Source organism: Malaclemys terrapin, chromosome 14, assembly GCF_027887155.1.
Source record: "Malaclemys terrapin pileata isolate rMalTer1 chromosome 14, rMalTer1.hap1, whole genome shotgun sequence".
Taxonomy (NCBI): domain Eukaryota; kingdom Metazoa; phylum Chordata; order Testudines; family Emydidae; genus Malaclemys; species Malaclemys terrapin.
This window is the reverse complement of record NC_071518.1, coordinates 19,522,601-19,543,650: the sequence shown is the minus strand read 5'-3', so window position 1 is coordinate 19,543,650 and position 21,050 is coordinate 19,522,601. Positions and strand designations below refer to the sequence as shown.

The following is a 21,050-nucleotide window of genomic DNA, read 5'->3' as shown; positions in this document are numbered from 1 at the left end:
AATGGAAAAATAATGACAAAAGTTGCGGTTACCAACCTTTTTCAATTAGAAATACATAACAAAGACGTTTAAACAATTAGTAGGGAAGGAAAGTCCTGTACAAATAACTATTGATTACAAAAATTGATAAAGAGATACTTGGAAAATGTGAGCATGTAACATGAACTGGCAGACTTGTACATAGCTGGCATATTAAGAGAGTCAGCCAATGAAGTTCCTGTACCATTGACAATTTTTGAGAAGTCAGAGAACTAGGAAGGTACTTGCAGATTAGAGAAATGCAATTATCATCAAATGTGGCAAGAGCAATCCTGACAATTATAATGTAAGTCAAATGAACTACTGGAACAAAGGTATGGAAGGCAGGTGTGGAAATTACTACACTTATGGAGAAGAATACAATAATAAGGAATAAGCAGCATGAGGATTTACACAGAACAGATCTTGCCAGACAAATGTGATTGCTTTTCTGGATAGTCCCCAACACATTCCATTTTAGGGAGAAACTTAGAAAGCACTAATGCTGAAAGAGACCCAGGGGTGAGCCAGCAATATAGTTTGGAATGCAATACCAAAATACATACAAAGTACAATTTTGGGCCACACAGAGAGAGTACTATATTACAGAGGCGGCCACAGCCTGCATAAAGCATTGGTATGGCCATACCTGAAAAACTGTATTCAATTTGAAAAACCCATACAAAGAAGAGGAGCAATGGTCACCTTTAAAGCCACTGAACACCTATCTGTTGAAAGAGCTGGGGGAGGCCGCTCAGTTTGCACAGTGCCTGCTTACTGTAAGCTTTGCCTTGCTGAAGCCAGAACCTAAGACTGCACCGGAAATAACGGAGTTCAACAGTGATTGAAATGAATACTACCATGGCATAAGAAGATAAACGTGCAACACCAGTTTTCCAGGAAGGTTACACATTTACCACACTGCATGTCATTTAACAGAAGAAGCACAGTCAACTGAAGCCTCACAAGTCAACAACCTCCACCCTGGAAAGAAACATCATTTGAGAAAGCGATACCACAGCTCCATACTAGAATTACAATCCCCACACACAAACCCACAGTAAGAACAGTAAAGGTGAGGTAGTGCAGTCTTGACAGGACTTGGAGATCTGAATCCTAATCTCCAGTCTTCCACTTACTCACTGTTTGGCATTCCGCGGTCACCTGAACTGCCATTTTCAGAAGTGGCAGTAGGTGCTGAGCATTTCTGAAAAAATCAGCTACAAGCTGTCTCAAGTTCAGAACCCAAAACCATAGGCTGATTTTGGCTTTAACCTGTTAGGCAATGGTGAAAGCGATAAAGTGATGTGCTCATTAGGGTGTTGGATTAACATTTGTACCATGCTATGAAGATAAAACTTTTATATAAAAGTGTTCATTCACAAATAATATTTGTGCTGTAAGGTAGCTACCAGTCAAGCGTAGCTTCTCCATGAAGATGTTACTTAAAATGGAATGCAAAGTTAGATTAATGCCTCCACCGCTAAGCAACCCAATGATATTTCAGTTTCTAAAAACATATGAAACTGTGTATAAATATTTGCTCAGTCCCCATTTAATATACATTTCTTCAATTAAAAGAAAGCATGAAAGAGTTAAAGTATTTTTATTTTCACTAAAAACTGTTCTTTATATGGCAAGGCAATTAAGTTATTTTGGCATGTGCTGCACATAAAGCAGCTGTTGTACAGTATGTTTCACTTTACAAAATATCTTTAATCAGTGCAGTGACTAGTTCTGTCATTTATAATTAAGGCAAGGAAAATGGCAGGTGCAGCATTAATTAGTAAAATTGAAGTCTCTGCAAGATATTCAGTCATACTAACTTAGAGAGGATTAAGTATAAAAACAAAACATGCTAATGGTTTTGCATCACATAATCTTGGAAATACATTATTAAAAATGCTAGTGTATTTCCATTTTTGTAACCCATATATTTTTCTTGACTTTATGAAATATCTTGCTAGGAAAATGAGAAGAGGAGAAACAGATACTTCTCAAAAGCAAGACATTTCTCTAAAACATCCTAGAAGAATTTCTCTGCCATCCAAACACCAAGAAGGAGGTTGAATCAAAAGAATTATATAAAATGGCTCTCCTCGGTCAATGCCCAGAACAGATCCTTCAGCCAAGGAAGAGACCATCTAAACACTAGGGAAACTGCTCATACTCAGTTCCCATATTATTAAGAGCCTAACTGCCATATAAATAGTTCTATCACTTTAAGATTTGCAGTGGACCCGTAAGTCCTATAGGTACCCTCAAAAGAACAAGATTATCCTGTAGCTGTCATCTTGGAATTATTCCTTATGAAAAATGTTTCCAGCCCACTTTTGCAGTCATGAGATATTTGAACACATCAAAAAATCAAAGTATTTCTTCAGTTCATATAATCACAAAATCATAAATATAGGGCTGGAAGTGACCTGAGGAAATCATCAAGTCCAGCCCCCTGTGCTGAGGCAGGATCAAGTAAACCTAGACAGTCTCTGACAGGTGTTTATCAAACCTGTTCTTTAAAAAAAACACCCTTCAGTGATGGAGATTCCACAACCTCCTTTGGAAGCCAGAGCTTAACTACATTTATAGTTAGAAAGCTTTTCCTAATATCTAACCTAAATCTCCCTTGCTGCAGATTAAGTCTTTTGTTTCTTGTCCTACCTTCAGTGGACATGCAAAACAAATTGATCACGGTCCTCTTTATAACAGCCCTTAACATATTTGAAGATCTAATTACCTTTCATGTTAAGCTTGACTGCTCTCACCTGGAGAACTTTATCTCCACCATCCAATTGATACTTGAGCATTGTGTTGGGTCTTCTCAAGTTTTCAAGCTCATTAAACTGAACTTTACTAGTCCTTGCCTCCTGCCTTCATTAGATACTATTTGTTGTATTTTAACTCTGCCTCATATGGGGTTACGTCTCCATTAGAGCTTTGTATCATCACTTCAACTGTTAATTGATATTGCATTAGCAGTCAGAAAACTCACTGGCTTAAAGATAAGCAAAGCAGTCAATGAAAAAAAACCTGCAGCTGGCGAGATCAAGATTGCAATAGTCATGATCACATTTGTAATCCAACACTCTGTCCATCTTGAAGCAAATTCTCTCTGTGACACTGTCTTTGGCTAAATAAAATCATAAAAATAAAAAAGTTCAGTAGACCCATTTCTGAAAGATGCACAAGAAAAAGGTTAACTTCTCCACTGGCTAATCTGCAGAATTTACTTAACAGCTCTCTAGATGTGTAATTGTGTGTGTTTCCTTAGATGTGCAGCAAAAAGGAAATTTAATTGCCTCAAAAATTAGATAGAACTACAGAAAATTAACAGTTAAACAGAATCTTAGGAACAACTGATAATCCTTTTTAACATTTATACAGAGAACTCTTAAGACTCACTCATGCTATCTCTTTGTATCAAAACAGAAATGCATAGAGAAAAACTTCCCACATCTACCCTATATACAAATAAAAAGCAATGCAACAAATAAATTAAAATCCTTTTGCACTATGAACTGGGAGACTAGATGCTACAGACACATCTAAGACTGCAGAATACTGTACAACAAGGATAAAAGCAATTTGCATTGCTCTGATGTTTAATAACAGTTTCCTCAGTGGGTTGAGAGTACCTTTTGCATCTGCATGCAAGAGAACTTCCAAGGCTAACCACGTTAGATAAATAAAAATGGGATGGAAGGCAAACTAATTTGCTGTTTTTCTTTCAAAACTAATTTTGACTTAAAATTGAGACTTCGGGGGGAGGAACTAAACCTCAACACAGTGCAGTACCTCCTGCCAACTAGCTTATGAAGCAGGACTTCTGACTCACAAATGAGTCATTCATCCATCTTTCTGACAAGTAGTAAAGGGACATGACAGTGGCTGACAAAACAAAACAAGAATCAAACAAAGGGATTCGGTAAGGATAGGGAGAGGAGTCTGGAAAACAGAAAGATACCAGTGATGATAAAATTATTCTAATATACATTGCAAGGAGAGAATTACAACAAAACTCAGTTTTACCAAAATCTTTGATGAAAGAAACCTATAATTCACTAAACAAATTGATGATGAATGCCTCAACATTAGACTGAAAAGGCTATAAAATGACATTACAAAGGAATAACACTTGATGGGGAAATACAACATGACAAGATGGATACTGGATACATTTAGAAGGCCTTTCTTTCAGATCAGACATTCATGATCCATGTGGGCAGCAAGCAGCATATCTCAACTAGCATAAAAGAACCAAGGAGGAGGTAGTAAAGCTTTATCTACAACAGGCAAATAGCCTACACTGGGAATAGAGTTTATGGTGTACTTGTGGGAGTTAAGTAGCATCTACACTTTGCCAGACAGGTGCACCTTTTCTACTAGAACATTTCCGATAATAATATTCCACTCTAAAGTGATCATAAACAATTTCAGTTCCAAGGTAGCTTTAAGACAATAATAGTCACATAATCTCTCTCAGAAGACAGCAGACATGCCCTGCCATATGGTCTAACAGTTCAGCGCATGGGATTGGCTGCAACTGTATTCCTCAAAATTAGCATTAAAATGAAAAAGTAAATGAATATAAAAGGACCACTTTCTCAAGGACTATGGTATTGAGGAATTTTTACTATAAAAGTGAATTGCAACAACAGGATCTGGAAAGAGAATTGCTTATGTCCTACAAGAAAGAGCTAAACAATCTTCTAATCGTTCGGTGGTTAAGACATTGGTCTGGGACACAGAAAACTGAGGTTCAACTCCGCTAGAGACCTCCTTTTCTGACTTTGACCCTGCAAAAACTTACTCACAGGCTTAAAGTCATGGACATGTATAACTCCATGGACTACCACAGGACCAAACACGCAAATAAAATTAAGCATATTCTCTTTCTGTGCCTTAGTAAAATGAGTTTAAATATTTCCCTACCTCACAAGGATGTTGTGAGGAGAATATCATTAATGTTGAACTGATCAGATGTATGGTGATAGTCTCCAGGCCAGAACCTCAAAGCATTGAAAACTGAAGTTTTTTTAAATAAAGCACTATATACACACCTATGAGCTATATACTACAGATGAACACCTATTTGCAACTAGGCATTGTGAAAAATGAGGGCAGTAGCTGCATTAACCATCATGCATTCTATAAACAGATTTCTATATATTTGATGAATTAGGTTGCTAGTTAAGGGTTAAAATCAAACCTTTTGGGTTGCAGAAACCAAATGAATGACTGCAGATAACCTTATTTGATTGGTGCCCAAATGGACAATACTTTGAATCTACTATTGGGAAACCACAGCCTATCCCTTCTGAAGAAATATATAAACCGTTTTGCCCAGGCACAGAGTCCCAAGTCAGGTCTTTGGAACAGATAAAAGTCAGCCTATGAGCTGAGGAGAGACACTCACTGAACTGGAGAAGTCAGACTCTCAAGGTGGCAGGAGTTGCAGGGGGCATCCTGTCTCCCCCAACCCCAAAGCTTGGGGCAGCCTGGATTAAAGAGAACCTACCTAAACTGGCAAGGAAAGGTTGGGTTTAGGTAAGAAATACACATAGGGTTTAATTGTTATAACTCTGCTTCAGTTTCTATAAACCAATAAATCATATTTGTTTTTGAAGAAGCTGTCCTGAATCACTGCTAAAGGTTACCCTGGGAGCTTGTGACCCAAAGATACAGTGGTAAATGGGGGAGTTGTAGCCTTGTGATACAGTCTAAAGTCAGGTGAACTGGGGGTTGCACTCAATAGTGCAGGTGTAGGCCTGTCACTTGGAAGAAGTGCCCATGGTGGGGCGGGGGGGAAATCACAAGTACAGCTCATCCCTGATCCATAACAAGCACATTTTGGGAAACTAAGATTCAGAAGACTGAAACAGGATATGGATCTGAAGAGGGAAAACTGATTAAGAAGTAAACAAAAGACAAGAGCTCTTGATTCTTTAATATGCAAAAATCCTTGTTAAGTAAGAATCAAAAGTGCCTAGATGATTTTGCGAGCTAATGAAGCATCAGTTTAGGATTTGATCCAAGGAGAAAGGCTTGTTTGCAAATCTGGGCATTAGCAATTTCAGCATCCACACACTTCCAGCGCTCTGTTCATAAGCCTACGGGTTTTATAACACCCAAGTCACTTTAGCAAAGTTTGCAAAAGGTTTACCAAAAAACTACTGCATAGTAATATGCCAGAGCACAAGCTTTCTGGCTGGATGTGATTTATTCAATAATGCAGAGTTAATGGAAGGTCTTGAGGGCTTAAGTTGAGAATCAGGTTTAAAAGGGGGAAAAGGAGGCTCTTAAAAAAAGAAGTCTCCTGCCTCCTGGCTTAGCAAGATTCAAAAAGTAATTGGACATTTCTACAGATATCCAGAATTGACATAATGGATTACAACAGTTTTGGAAGGGATATCAAACCTGATATTTCAGGTCTTAAACCAAGCTCTAATTATTAGATATTGGGAGAAGACCTAATTTGAAGGGTAGATTAACCCACACCTGCGCAGTGAGGGGTTCTTACACTTTCCTTTGAGGCATCTGGCACCAGACATTGTCAGAGACAGAATATGGATTAGATGGACCTCGGGTCTGACAAATCTTATGTTCCCAATGGCGAGACAGCCTCAGGAGAATGGAGAAAAACCATTGCAAGGGGGCAGATTGATGAATGAATCTCCTGCTTCACAAAAGATGGGAACTGTTACCAGAATTTACCCATCAGAAAGTGCATATATGCATACATTAAGCAGCATGTATGTACACACAAACTACCGAGTTGGTTCTATAATTTGGTAAAATGCCTTGCTATTGATATATTTTGTTATATTTTCTTAAATATCAGGGCATGGGGGAAGGGAAGAGGAGGCTGCACCATAACCCTTAAAAATAAAGAACTTGTTACCTAACAGAGTTTTGGAAGAATCATTTTAAAACAACTTGAAAACAACACCACCACCATCAATTTAAAACACAATCCTGAATTTCTTAAGTTAATGAGAGATACAGATGTTCAATAAATTCAAGATGAGGCCTTTAATAAGACACAAATTTAATCTGCCCTAATAATACTTGAGGGTCCAAGCCTCAATGCTGTACCAGGCAGAAGGTGCTCAGTGCTTCACAGGATCCGCTTACTTGGGTACTTTATTTATACAGGCAGCATCATGATATTTTCATTTGGTTTTATTTTGTTCTTACAATTGATTGAAGTGCAAGCAGGTCAAGTGACTTACCAAAGGTCACATGGCATGTCAGTGGCTCAACCAGGATTATCAGAGATTGGGACAATAAGAGTTTAAACTGATGTACAATCAATATAAAATCCTAAGTGATCTTTTGATTAAATATATTATTAGAATGTATATAAAATGAGGTGCATTCAGCTTAGTTCAGTTCTTGTCAAATCTAGTGAATGCTTCATAGACTATCCCATAACAAAAATGTCAGTTGCTAGCAGTCTCAGCAGGGAATCCAAGAACCGAGTGGGGTAACGAAGACTGAATTTTCTTCTTACCATTAGAAGTGGCCCTCCCAAGTCAAGGTTGAGGTAAATTGGCAAGGCAGCCTAAGAAAGCTTGCTGTACAGTTTTCCTTGTTCTGTGTTTAAACAGAAGATTTCCAGTCTCCAATGTGGTTAATCCAGCACCTTTCACTACCATTAAAAGCCACTTTAAGAACTGAAATATCAACTAATTACATTATGCACACAGTTAACAGCCAGATACATCAGAATTGTAAAATAAGTCGCTAGATTGAAAAAGATGTCTTACTTTCCCATCCAAACTGCATAGCTGTCAGGGAGCTTGGGGACAAAGACAATGGATTTTCCAGTATCAACATCAATTGCTCCATAGCAGTCTGGTTCAGTTACTCCAAAAGTCCAATGAAAATAAGATTCCTATATAAATAAATCAAATATCATTACTTTATCCCTCAATTGCCCCACCCCCAAAATACTAATACAATACACCAGCATACTAACAGTTCATTAATATTAACTCCTATTTCTGTGGGCTCGAATAAGAACGTTTTTGTTTTGTGCATCAAATTTTTGTAGATTTTGTGATAAATTTAGACCTCATTTCATTTCACAGTGATACAAACCTTACTTTGAGGTACTGGCAAGGTCCAGGAACTAACAATTATTTCTTATATGGCATGTTATTGTATACAATAGATTCTTCCTTAAGGCTTACAATCTCAAACAAGATAAGAAGAAACAGCCAGTCAAGAGACAAGACAAGAGCAAAGCCTATGGGCACATTGTGCCTGTGAGCCACAGCCCTAAATTGCAGCAGAGTTTGGACAAATTAGAGGGGAAAGAGTGAGTTCCTTCAGAGAGAAGAAGCTGTAATAAAAAAATGGCACAAGATTATCAAGACCTGGAATCAAGGGATATTTTGCATTGGAAACAGAAAGGAATGGACAAAACTCAAAGATGAGGCAGAGATAGAACAACAAAATTTGACAAGGATGGGTTGGTGAGGCAGAGGCAAGAGAGATTGGAGAATAAGCCTCCACAGATTGTGTATCATTCTCCCCTAGATACCAGACAGAATGTATTAAGCAGCCTGCTGTCATAAAAGATAAAATTTACTTCCCCCCCTCCCCCGCCTTTCTTCAAAATGTAAAAGTTCAGTTCACAGAACTGAAGCAGTACTCTACAATTCATTTTATAACTGGCAAAGCAGAAAACCGTCCACTGTAACAAGAAAACCCAACTAAGCTTGACTCTAGCTAAAAATCATTCAATTATCTTCATCATCTAATGACAATCAATGATGTGTTCAACGTGAAAGTAACAAGTAACAAAATCCTGCTTGGGCCAACAAAGAAATAACTAATACATAAATACCTGTGTAAGTTATAATTTATTAAGTTTAGGTCCAACGTGCAAGTTAAAATACATATCCATGCCCTTCCACAGCTTGCGTGTGTTCAGATCTGGCATTTAAACCCATGTTTATATTTGTTGGGGGAGAGAGGGGGGAAAAAAAAAAATCAATAAATTAATGAAAGATTTTTAACCTGTGTTAGACCACTCATATTTAGCAAAATGCACAGTCAGGTAGAAGATTATGGCTTCTATAATCCAAGCCAGACAAAAACTAAGCAAGTCTGAGACCTGGTCTACACTGTGGGGGGGGGAATTGATCTAAGTTACGCAACTTCAGCTATGTGAATAATGTAGCTGAAGTCAAGTATCAAAGGGGTAACCGTGTTAGTTTGGATCTGTAAAAAGTGACAAAGAGTCCTGTGGCACCTTATAGACTAACAGAAGTATTGGAGCATAAGCTTTCATGGGTGAATATGCACTTCGTCACCCACGAAAGCTTATGCTCCAATACTTCTGTTAGTCTATAAGGTGCCACAGGACTCTGTCGCTTTGTAGCTGAAGACGATGTACTTAGATCTACTTACCGCAGTGAAGACACCGCGGTAAGTAGATCTAAGTACATCGTCTTCAGCTACAAAGCGACAGAGTCCTGTGGCACCTTATAGACTAACAGAAGTATTGGAGCATAAGCTTTCGTGGGTGACGAAGTGCATATTCACCCATGAAAGCTTATGCTCCAATACTTCTGTTAGTCTATAAGGTGCCACAGGACTCTGTCGCTTTGTAGCTGAAGACGATGTACTTAGATCTACTTACCGCGGTGTCTTCACTGCGGTAAGTGACGGCTGACACTCCCACCGTCGACTCTGCCTGCACCTCTCACTCCGGTGGAGTACCGGAATCCACGGGAGAGCTCTTGGCGGTCAATTTATTGCATCTTCACTAGACGCGATAAATCGACCCCTGCTGGATCGATTGCTCCAGAGGTAAGTGTAGACATGCTCTTAGGGTAAAGGCTCACTTTCTACATGTACTGTTATTATCAAATATTTATAATGCACTAGTGCCTAGAGGTCTCAACCAGGTTGGGGCCCCATTGACCTAGGCAACATGAAAACATATAGTAAATAAGCAATTAAAAAGAAGAGCAACCCTAAGCCATAAAAGTATTGTTGTTACAATGGTTAATCTAGGGTTTGAAGTAGTCACTAACACTAAAAGCAATGCCTTTTAAACAGGGTGGAACGTACTAGGCCCTGATTTTTAAAGGTATTTAGGCATTTCTGCACTCAGCCTAAATCAGTGTGTACACAACTACAGGATAACAGGGTTATAAAATAAGTACAAAAATACAAAGTACTACACTACTACTACTACTACTGTTAAGCACTGGAATAGGCTTCCTACAGAGATTGTGGAATCCCCATCATTGGAGGTTTTTAAGAAGGTTGGACAAACACCTGTGAAGGAGGTCTAGGTTCACTTGAGAGGCCCTCAAGTCCAGACCCTTGTTCTGAGGCAGGCCCAAGGTCCCTTCCAGCCCCACATTTATGAAATTCAATGAAATCTCATTTTCAAAAGTGATTTAGGCACTTAATCTAAATCCCATCAACTGTCAATAAGATTTTGGCTCTTAGGTGCCTACATTCCTTTTGAAAATGAGATGTAGGCTCCTAAATCAGTTAGGCATTGCAATGCTGAAGACAGCAACACCTCAATACATTTAAACATCTGGCCCCTAGTCTAAAATAAAGGGAGAGAAAAATTAAAAGAGAGAGAGAGACAAGCTTAGAAAAGTAATTCAAGAGTTTGTTTCTGTATAATGAACTTAAATCTTACCTGACGAAAGACAATGCCAGTATCAGTGCAGTATCTTTGGGCTTCCTCGCCACCCTGCATCAAAACAATAGCATTCTTCTGGACGTCTTTATTCCCCCTTAATCGATCACACAGCCGTTTTCTATTCAAAGCAAAGAGTGCTGCGGGCACTTTCAGCGTCTCATTTCCCAACCAAAAAGATGGTCTAGAAAGGATTTAAAAAAAAAGATAACTGTATTGCAAAATAATATACTGGTTAATATCATTGAGAGACACAGGGTTTATTTGAAGTCTAACAGAGAAGGAAGTAAAACCTGAAAAAGGTCATTTATCCATCACAACTGGACTAGGTTTTAGGATTGTAGAGAGAGAGAGAGAACCCTGTTGTTACAGTGCATGGTATTGCTGAGAGGGAGCGTGAAATATCAAAACTTAAGTCATACAAGTAGTAAATGATAAATAGGTGCTAAAAATAAATATTGCTGGCTACAGTTATAGTCCGTAATGTGACACAGAAGTTAGCTTCCTTTAAAGAAAACAGAAGTGATTTTATTTGGGGTGAAAGGAGACATGCAATAAATTACAACAGTGTTAGTCTGCCAAGATATTTGAAATAAGAGCAAACATGGGAGAGAAAAATATGAGTTTTGAGAACAATAGAACTGAAAGGTTACATTTAGAATGGGACAATTTCTTTAACAAATATTACACAGCATCTGGGAAAACCTACAGAAGCTGAACGAAGGACTGCCTAGAAAAGCTGGCAGTTGAAATGGCACACAGAATGACAACATTTTTGATACTCCCTCACTATGTGTATGTATATACGGGATTTCAAAGACCGGCTATAGTTTTCGTATAGATGGACAACAGGAACGTAACCTAAATATCAGTAGACTACTGTTACACATGACTGTGTGTTTCTTCATAACTGTGTGAGACCATATAGCAAATTGCTGTGCAAAAGCAAAGCCTGGACAGTCTTTTAGAAACTTTCTTCAATGGTTCAATTTGTTTGAGTAAAATTTAGGATAGAGATACACTTCTTTAAAAACAACAACTACCACCCTAGCCAAAGGGTAGCTTTACATAAAATTGATTTATCCATGTTTAGCGAGTTCTTTTAGCTACATCTTTGGCCCATGTGAAGCTAAATGAGTTGTTTTTATAAGATCATTCATTATTTTGCCCTGAATCTTAAAGGAGCAGCTATTGTCTATGGCTGAGTGAAAGTAGAAGGGAGAGACACTAGTTAAATAACTCAGGTTTTTAAAATACCATAAATATATGTTGCTGATTCATAACCAGCTAAAAGGAAAAAAGTCTAAAACAGTATTCCTCTATTTTATATTTACAACAGGGAAAAGGTGATCTGGAGCTTCAAAACTGCAGTATTAATAAAAACCCAGGATTAAAGTTCAACTAGTTCAATATAGTTCAACCTCTTTCCAGACATCTTATTGCGCGTATTCTTCTCAGCAGTTGGAGGATCATTTTCTCCATTTACAATATTTCTGAGAGAGAGGACAGTGCTGAATTCAGCCACATTGTTACTACGCTACACTGTTGCTAAGATGAAAAAAATTAACCCACATTAACCTGAGAGTATTAGAGCAATGCACCTTCATATATTAATTATTATATGGCTTTCATGGAAAATTACACGTCTGAAAGGTAACCTTTGATTTATAGCTGTGTAGAGCAAACTTTATAATCAGAAATCTAACCCACAATTTCTAACTGCAGATACAGCATAAAGAAGCTAATAAAATGTTTTATGTTTTATTTTTTATAACACTGATATAACAGTGTAAACTTTAAAAGGTGAAAGATAGAATACAAGTATACACTAATCCAGCTTTAAGACTGTATTATATAGGAATTTAGCTGATGATGCATAAAGCTCAAATCTGATTATTTTTATTACCTTCTCCCACAATCCCAGCAACATGCTACGTGATAATTACAGGGACCTATGAGTCACTAGCTATGCAGCACATTCACACAGGAATACTGGGCAGAAGCACAGAATAATCTTTCATTGGGGGCTAACTCCAGCCATAGGAATGATAAAGCAAATCCATTCAACCTTAGCAACAAATATCCTTAATCTTCAATAATGCAGTAAAACTTAATTAGAACTAAGGCCAGTTTCTCAGGTGTGGTGTGGCTGCGTACATTGCACTGCATTGTTTTATAAGCGGGCTATAAAACCGGTCTATACAGCCCAGGGAGGATCATGGAGTACAAGACTAAGGCCAGGTCTACACTACCACTTATTTAGGCATAACTTATGTCACTCAGGGATGTGAATAAGGCCTGGTCCCCACTAAGTCCCCAAATCGGACTAAGGTACGCAAATTCAGCTACGTTAATAACGTAGCTGAATTCGAAGTACCTTAGTCCGAACTTACCGCGGTCCAGACGCGGCAGGAAGTCTCCCCCCGTCGATGCCGCGTACTCCTCTCGGCAAGCTGGAGTACCGGCGCCGACTGTGAGCACTTCCGGGATCGATTTATCGCGTCTTAACCAGACGCGATAAATCGATCCCAGAACATCGATGGCGTGCCGGTAAGTGAAGACTAGGCCAAAGCCACCCACTGAGCAACATAAAGTTACACCAACCCAAGCACTGGTGTGGACAGCATTATGTCAGTAGGAGAGCTTCTCCCGCCAACATAGCTACAGCCTCTTGCGGAGGTGGATTTATTATGCCAATGGGAGAGCTCTCTTCCCGGGGGCATAGAACATCTTCACCAGACGTGCTGTAGTGGTGCAGCTGTACTGATGTAGTGCTTCTAGTGTAGACTGGCCCTACAGGAGTGATCCTAGGAGACATAAAGCCAATGCAGGGTCTCTTAAGTCACACGCTCTCCCTATTGCCAGCACTATATGAATAAGAAGGTGCGATTAGCACAAAGGGGACAGTCAGATGTCACACTATTTTTTCAGATTCTCCTGGCGATTATTGTGTGATGTGAGGATAGCCGCTATACACAGCGCAAGAAGAAAGGCAGATGTTTTGGCACAACTCAGCCTACACTTTCAACTGAAGAAAAGTCATCTTCACTGTAAATTGAGACAAGTTACAAGATTGTACGGTGCATCTGATTTAAAAAAAAAAAAAAAAAACGGATCTCCCTCATCTACACAACCTTGGGTACTCCTGATATGAGGCTGCTATGATCAGATTTTAATCTCCATTAAATTTATTATAAACTCTCTTTTATTGCATACAAAACCTGTGACTACTAGAACAAACTCAAGAAGCAATAACTATTACTCCTGGGGGGATTCTGTGCCACTACACATGCACAGAATTTATGTTCCCCGCAGATCTTTTTGCTTCCCCGTAGAAAAATGACTTTCTGAGGGGGATGCAAAGGGAAGCCACAACAGCAGTCATGCGACCCTCCCCAGCAATATGTTTTGGGTGTCCAGGGCAGCTGGCAGAGAGGTAAATCACTGTGGAGCAGGGGATGGGACTGGGGAAGACCTGGCTGGTGGCTCCTACCCTGAGCAGGGCTCAGCTGCTAGTCCCAGCTGGGCTGGGGATAGGGTGACCAGACAGCAAGTGTGAAAAATTGGGACGGGGTGGGGGAGAATAGGAGCCTATATAAGAAAAAGCCCCAAATATGGAACTGTCCCTATAAAATCAGGACATCTGATCACCCTAGCTGGGGAGGACAGGAGTTCCTCTTCCCTGCATGGCATCCGGGGCCATTTCAGACCCACCCCCAGATTTCTTCCCTGGCTTTAGTAAGCTCTGCAAACTCACATCCCCACCCCTTGCACTTTCTAAACCCATTGTTCCTCAGCTGCAGGAGGAGGGATCATTACAGGAGCTGCTCCCCCTTCTACCCAACCCCCATGCATCCAGACCCTCTCATACCCAGACCCTCCTGCCAAGCCTCACCCCCTCCCCACACTCCATCGAGCCCCAACCAGCTGCACCTGGATCCCCACCCCACTGAGCCCCATTCCCCCAGCTTCTGGGCCCCCCAACTGAGCCCCCCACACACAGACCCCCCTTCTGAGCTTGATCTTCCTCACACACAGACACCCCCCCTCCGCTGAGCCCCAAACATCTTCAACTGGACCCCCCTGCAGAGTCCCATTACTGTTGCATACAGAACCCTCCAACAAGCCCCTGTGCATCCAGATCCCCCCCACACCCAGATCCCCCACTGAGTCACCACACCCAGACTGCCCCACACAAAACCCTCTCAACCCACACCTGGATCCCCCCACACTTAGATCCTGGCTTTCTGAGCCTGCCTGCCAACACCTGGTGCACCTGGCATGGAGGGGCAGGGCCCTGGGGTTTTTCTGGGGCAGGCCCGGTCCTTGAGTTGTGTCAGGGTTGGGTACAGTCTCACCACTAAATCCATGTCCCAGGGGTGGGGACGCGGGGGAAGCTGCATAGTGATCTCCCACCTCTGTGGAGCCAATACCCTCTGCTCCCCAATGACATGCTGGAGCCTTCATATTTATTTGACAAATAAAATTTGCAGAATTTTAAAGTATTGTGTACAGAATTTTTAATTTTGGGTGCATAATTTTTAATTTTTTGGCACAGAATGCCCTCAGGAGTAAACTATCAGTCTACATACAACTACACTTGCTAACTTAATTCTGAGCCATTTTACAAAGGATTTTTTACTAGCAGTTTAATATATTGTCAAACATGAATTAAAATAAGGATGAAAATGAATTCATCTGAGAGCATTTTTACAGACATACAGGCAAAGTTCTACCCTCAGTTGCCTCTAAAAGATGTCACGATTACACTCCACTAAAGTCAATGTGACTGCATGGATATAACTGGCAGCATAATTTGGCACTAATACAAAACTGTAGTTTCAAAAAAAATATTACCATGTTGGACTTTACTTTGTGGCTTCTAAACAGAGTGAGATTAGCGGAGAGTGCTGGACCCCCACAGCAAGGTTTGTAGGACACAGCAGGGTTTGGGTGAACATTTTTGCAAAGTTCTATTTAGTTCCTCAGATTCTTTGCTGAACACTTTATAGAGCCCACAGCATGAATTCATACAACCTTGCTAGGGAAGATATCAAATGTCCAGACTGAAAATTATATGGAGTACAAAGTTCGGTATTTGAGTACTTTATTTAAAATAAAACAAAAACAAAAAACAGCTTCCATTCTCTGCTATCTTTGTTCACTCACTCTTCCCTCCCAAATCCCATTTTTCCTTTTCTGTGCTTTTCTTACTATAAGGATGACTAACTTATAGAAAGCTAGGCTGACTGACTATAAAGGGAGCAGAAGCCATGAGAATTTTCCCAATAGATACAGGATCAGCCTCTGTGCATTCACGTCTCCTATTAACTTCTTTCCATCCTTCATTTTAATCATGTCTTTCTCAGGCTAGTAACTGCACAGAAACTCAATTGTTACAACACTACTAAGAATGTAGCATGCATTATCCTTTAGTCGGTTTCCTTTTGCACATTGTGACACTGGAAATGCAACTTGTATAGTATTTAGGAATGCAACACTAATCAAACCCTTCTTCAAATGCAGAATATAAAAGTCCAACAACTATTAGCTGCATTGTCAACTAAAAGTTGTATGACAGGCTGCAAAACTACTGACTTAGTCCTCTTTGCATATCTACATCAGCAGCTCAGAAACCAAAGATGTTTTCTTCAAAAGCTGTTATTGTGACTACACAATGTCAGGTATGTTATAATTATTGTTTAAGTGTTTCTTACACTTATATTTTAAGCAAATATAAGATGCAGAATGAGGAAGGTTAGTTATATGGATAAAATTAGGCCCCAATCCTGCACATTTACCCTTATCAGTATGTCACTAAAGTCAACGGGACATGTGGGTGCGTGTAGAACTGGGGCCATATTTGCTACCTGACAATACTACTAGAAAACATACACAGTACTAATATCTTTCTAGAAAGATCTGCAAAAATTCATTTAACAACCCCGCAAAAGAGATTACTATTCCACCCAGTTCATGTCAGAGACACGTGATCAAAAGGTGATTAGAACAATAGCTGTTTACTTTACTCTGTACTTTTATTAAACTAAAATGAAACATAGCTAGAACAGTAAGCCACATCGTTTTTTAAAATGTCACTTTCTTTTATCTCAGGCATTCAAAGCTTATGTGAAAAGTTTATGTATTTCAGACAGATTAGGGTTACCATATCTTAATTCAAAAGAAGGAGGACACTCCACTGGCCCCGGCCCCGCCCCAACTCCGCCCCTTCCCCTGAACGCTCTGCCCCCCTGCTCCTCCCCCTACTCTGCTTCCCACGAATCAAATGTTCGCGGGAAGCCTGAAACAGGGAGGCAGCAGGTAAACTGGGGCGGGGCGCGAGGAGGCGAGGCCCAGTCCAGGCCTCCCCGGCCGAGCGGCTCCCTCCGGCGGCCGGCCGGCCCCAGCCAAGAGGCTCTGGCCCCCGGCATCTCCCACCCGGCTCGGCTCCGGCCCCGGCCGGCCACAGCGGCCCTGGCCGAGCACCGCCGGCCACAGCGGCCCCGGCCCTGGCCGAGCACCGCCGGCCACAGCGGCCCCGGCCCTGGCCGAGCACCGCCGGTCCCAGTTCCAGCCAAATGGCTCAGGCCGAGCACCGCCGGCCCCAGCGGCCCGGGCACCGCTGACCCCAGTCCCAGCCGAGCGGCTCCGGCCAAGCACTGCCAGCCCCAGCGGCTTGGGCACCGCCAGCCCCGGTCTCAGCGGCTCCGGCCCAGCTCGGCTCGGGCCCCGGTTCCGGCCAAGCGGCTCCGGCCCGGCACCGGCCCTGGCCGAGCACCACTGGCCCCAGTGGCTCCAGCCCGGACCCAAGACCCCTCCCTCCCTATTTTCCTGGATATGTTCGGCTTTTGGGGATTTCCTCCCGGACAGGGATTTGAGGACCAAAAAGCCGGACATGTCCAGGAAAATCCAGACTTATGGTAACCCTAAGACAGGTTACATTTTATTACTATACCTTACCACAAGTCACATCTGGTGGGGGGAGGACGGACTTTGTAGGGAACTATGGTATAGTGATTAATACACCTTCAGAGCCTGGATGCCGATATATTTCTAGCTCTTCCACTGTCTCCCACTGCGACCATTTACTTCCCTGTGCCTCAGTTTGCCCATCTGTAAAATCTGTAATACCGCCTCTGGTAGTGTAGACTGAGGCTTCATTAACCTTGCCAGCAAGCTTCTTTCACTAATAAAGAGCACCTTTTTTAAAAGCTATATTTAAAGGGACACTATTAACTTGTAATCTAGTCAACATTTTTAACCTTAATCCTCTGTGCAGTATATTTTGTCACTATACAGTGGACACCATAAAAGCAACTTCATCCATGCACAATGTGCTGTCAAATACACAGAGTAAACCAAACAATCGAAAAGAATATTTTCCTCAATGCTAATCTTTTAATTGCTGTAATCCTAAATGTTGCTTGTAATTATAGTAGTCAAAAACTTCATCAATTTTAAATTGATGTCCTTTTAATCTTCCTGCCTGCAACCTACTCTCTTTCGTGCAAGTTGGGAGTCTGCCACTGACTTCAATAGAAACATGTGAGAGCCTTTAAAAAAGGAACAATTTAACTGTGAGGGGGTGGGGAGAAAGAAACTTCACAAGATGCTGATTTTCATGTAAACATACAAGATTTATGAATGCATTTCCAGAGCTACCTTTTCTTGTTATTTGGAGGGAGGCTCCCTCATTTTGATACATTTAATGGCTTTTTTAAAAAAAGAACTGTAAAATGGTTTAATTTTGCTATAAAAATTGAGCTATGATCAGATTGCCTACTCAGCACAAATCTGTTTCTAAACACAGTTTACCACACTTCCTGCAACCTAGTGGAGCTCTCATTTCCACAGGCAAGTTAATGTTAAATTTAATTGGTACTAATCCACACAAGTTGAAGGAAATCACATGATATGCTGTACAAATGATTAACCCATTTTATAGTTTCCCCATCTCGTAATGAAATTTTTTGCTTCGATATTTCAATTAACTTTAATTCTCTCATTTTCCAACTTGAGACTTTGTCCCTGTATTTCATTTCATCTGATAAAAATGAACCTCAGCATAACTGTGATGGCACTACAAAAATAGTTTAAACTGCTTGATGTCAAGGCAGGCATGTTCAAAATGGCCTTAATGTCCATCTCACATAGACTTCTGTGTGCAAGTAATTTAGAGAAACCCTTTTAGCTTTCAGGATATTAAATCTACACGCATTTATTATGGCAGAGCAAGAGCTCTGCTATAGTTAAGTTTACATATAACTAGGGCCCTATCAAATTCAGGGTCCATTTTGGTCAATTTCACAGTCATAGGATTTTTAACATTGTAAATTTCATGATTTCAGATATTTAAAACTAAAATTTCACAGTGTTGTAATTGTAGGGGTCCTGACCCAAAAAGGAGTGGGGGGGTCTCAATATTATTATGGGGAGGGGGCTACGTACTGCTACACTTACTTCTGGGCTGCTGTTGACGGTGATGCTTGCCTTTAGAGCTGGGGGCCCAGAGAGCAGCAGCTGCTGGCTGGGAGCCCAGCTCTGAAGGCAGAGCCATCACTAGCAGCAGTGCAGAGGTAAGGATGGCATGGTATGGTATTACCATCCTTCTGTGCTGCTGCCTTCAGAGCTAAGCCCTCAGCAGCCGCCACTCCCTGGCCACCAAGTTCTGAAGGCAGCAATGCAGAAGTAAAGGTGGCATGGTCTAGAATTGCCACCCTTACTTCTGCACAGCTGCTGGCAGGGCACTGCCTTCAGAGCTGGGCACCCAGTCAATAGCTGCTGCTCTCTGGCTGTGCAGCTCTGAAAGCAGCAAAGAAGCAAGGGTGGCAATACTGCAACCCCCCTATAACTTGCAACCCCTTTGCAACTTCCTTTTAGGTAAGGACCCCCAATTTGAGAAACGCTGGTCTTGCCCATGGAATCTATATAGTATAGGGTAAAAGCACACAAAAACCAGATTTCACCAGTCCGTAACGCATTTTTCCTGGCTGTGAATTTGGTAGAGCACTAAGTATAACTATAGATGCATAAACCTGGGGGTTACTTAGAAAATTCAATGCTGTTACTATGTCACATACCAGGGCAAACCAGAATTTCATTGTGACAACAATAGCAGAACTCAGACCCAGGCTACTCCAAGCACAAGACTTCAACAATTGAGTTACAGGAGAAACTCCTTTGTCTGACAGCAGTACAGGGCCTATGCCACACAGCTGAGCAGCTCTCAATCTCTCAGAAAAAAATGATGCTACATACACTAGCTGCCCACAGCACCACTGGAGTGAAGCCACCAGGGCAGAAGGCCACCCCCAATACAACACGGAGAGGGGAGTTTTGACCAGGGACACAGGCGCCAACCCCTGCTCTTACAAGCTACGCCACAGGCACTTTTCGTGTCTGTCCATGGCCAATATAACAGGGACTCTCCTGAAACACCTGGCTCAGACTAGCAGGAAGCTGTAACTCAGCTAGGTGGGTCAGTCTGCAAAGGGACTAGGAGAGGACCTGGCCTGGCCTCGCCTTCCCGGGAGGAGCAGATCCGCCTCGCCTCACCCCGCCGGGGCCAGAGCTGGGTCAGGGGGTCCCGCCCGGGCAGCGGCCAGGGGCTATACACCGGCTGCCAGAGAACCGCCGCTTACCCCTCAGCTGCAGCCATGTTGCCTCGCTGGACTTCGTCTGTCATGTGATCCGCTGCCTCGTCAGCTGATGGGGCGGCGGCGAACTAGCGGACGCTGGGGCTCCCGGGGGCTGGGCGCGCGAGCATGGGGTGCCCCCGCCGCGGACAGGGCTGTGCGTGTAGGAATTCCTCTTTCGCACCCGCCCCTTGCTCGAAGACAGCCCGGCTCTGGCTTGACGCAGGGGGTAGCCGAGCGGGGGCGCCACCGGCGAAGCCACTCCGGAGGGACCGTTATAGGCGCGCTGCCCTGCTCGCGTGACTGGGAACTGGCGGAGCGCGAGCGCCGGGCCGCAGCCGCCTGGGAACGTGGGCTGGAAAGGGCAGCGTCCCTGGGGCAGGTGCGCGTGGAACCCGGCCTTGCTGCGCGCGAGCGGGGCCCCGCAGAGGCATTGGAGGAGACAGATGCTCCTTTGCAAGCCATGCCGTGAGCCCTGCCTTCGGTGGCCGTGCACTGAACCTCGCCTTAAGAGCAACGCGGAGCCCTCGGCCCAGAAATCTCGGGGCAACCCTTTGCCCTAAGCCTCAGATTGTCTTATTCCTCTGGTTTCTTAGGCTGCTTCCTACAGCGCCTGGTTCTGGGGGCCAGCCACTGACTAGCCCTTCCCCAGGCCCAGCCTGCTACCCCGTACAGCCCCCCTGAGAGCACCCTGGTTGGCTCTTACAAATCACAGAGGCCTG

At 42.3% G+C, this 21,050-nt stretch overlaps 1 protein-coding gene across 1 annotated transcript in view; it reads right to left on the bottom strand.

Moving 5' to 3' along the window:
- PEPD (peptidase D) overlaps positions 1-20,440 on the bottom strand; it is a 212,202-nt gene extending 191,762 nt beyond the window's left edge. Inside the window, exons 1-3 of the mRNA XM_054048939.1 lie at positions 20,335-20,440; positions 10,694-10,877; positions 7,788-7,915 (exon numbers count right to left, since the gene is read on the bottom strand). Of these exons, the coding sequence (XP_053904914.1) occupies positions 7,788-7,915; positions 10,694-10,877; positions 20,335-20,378 (356 nt within the window). The 5' untranslated portion in view covers positions 20,379-20,440. The remainder of the gene's footprint in view (positions 1-7,787; positions 7,916-10,693; positions 10,878-20,334) is intronic.
- Between the last annotated feature and the right edge of the window lie 610 nt (positions 20,441-21,050).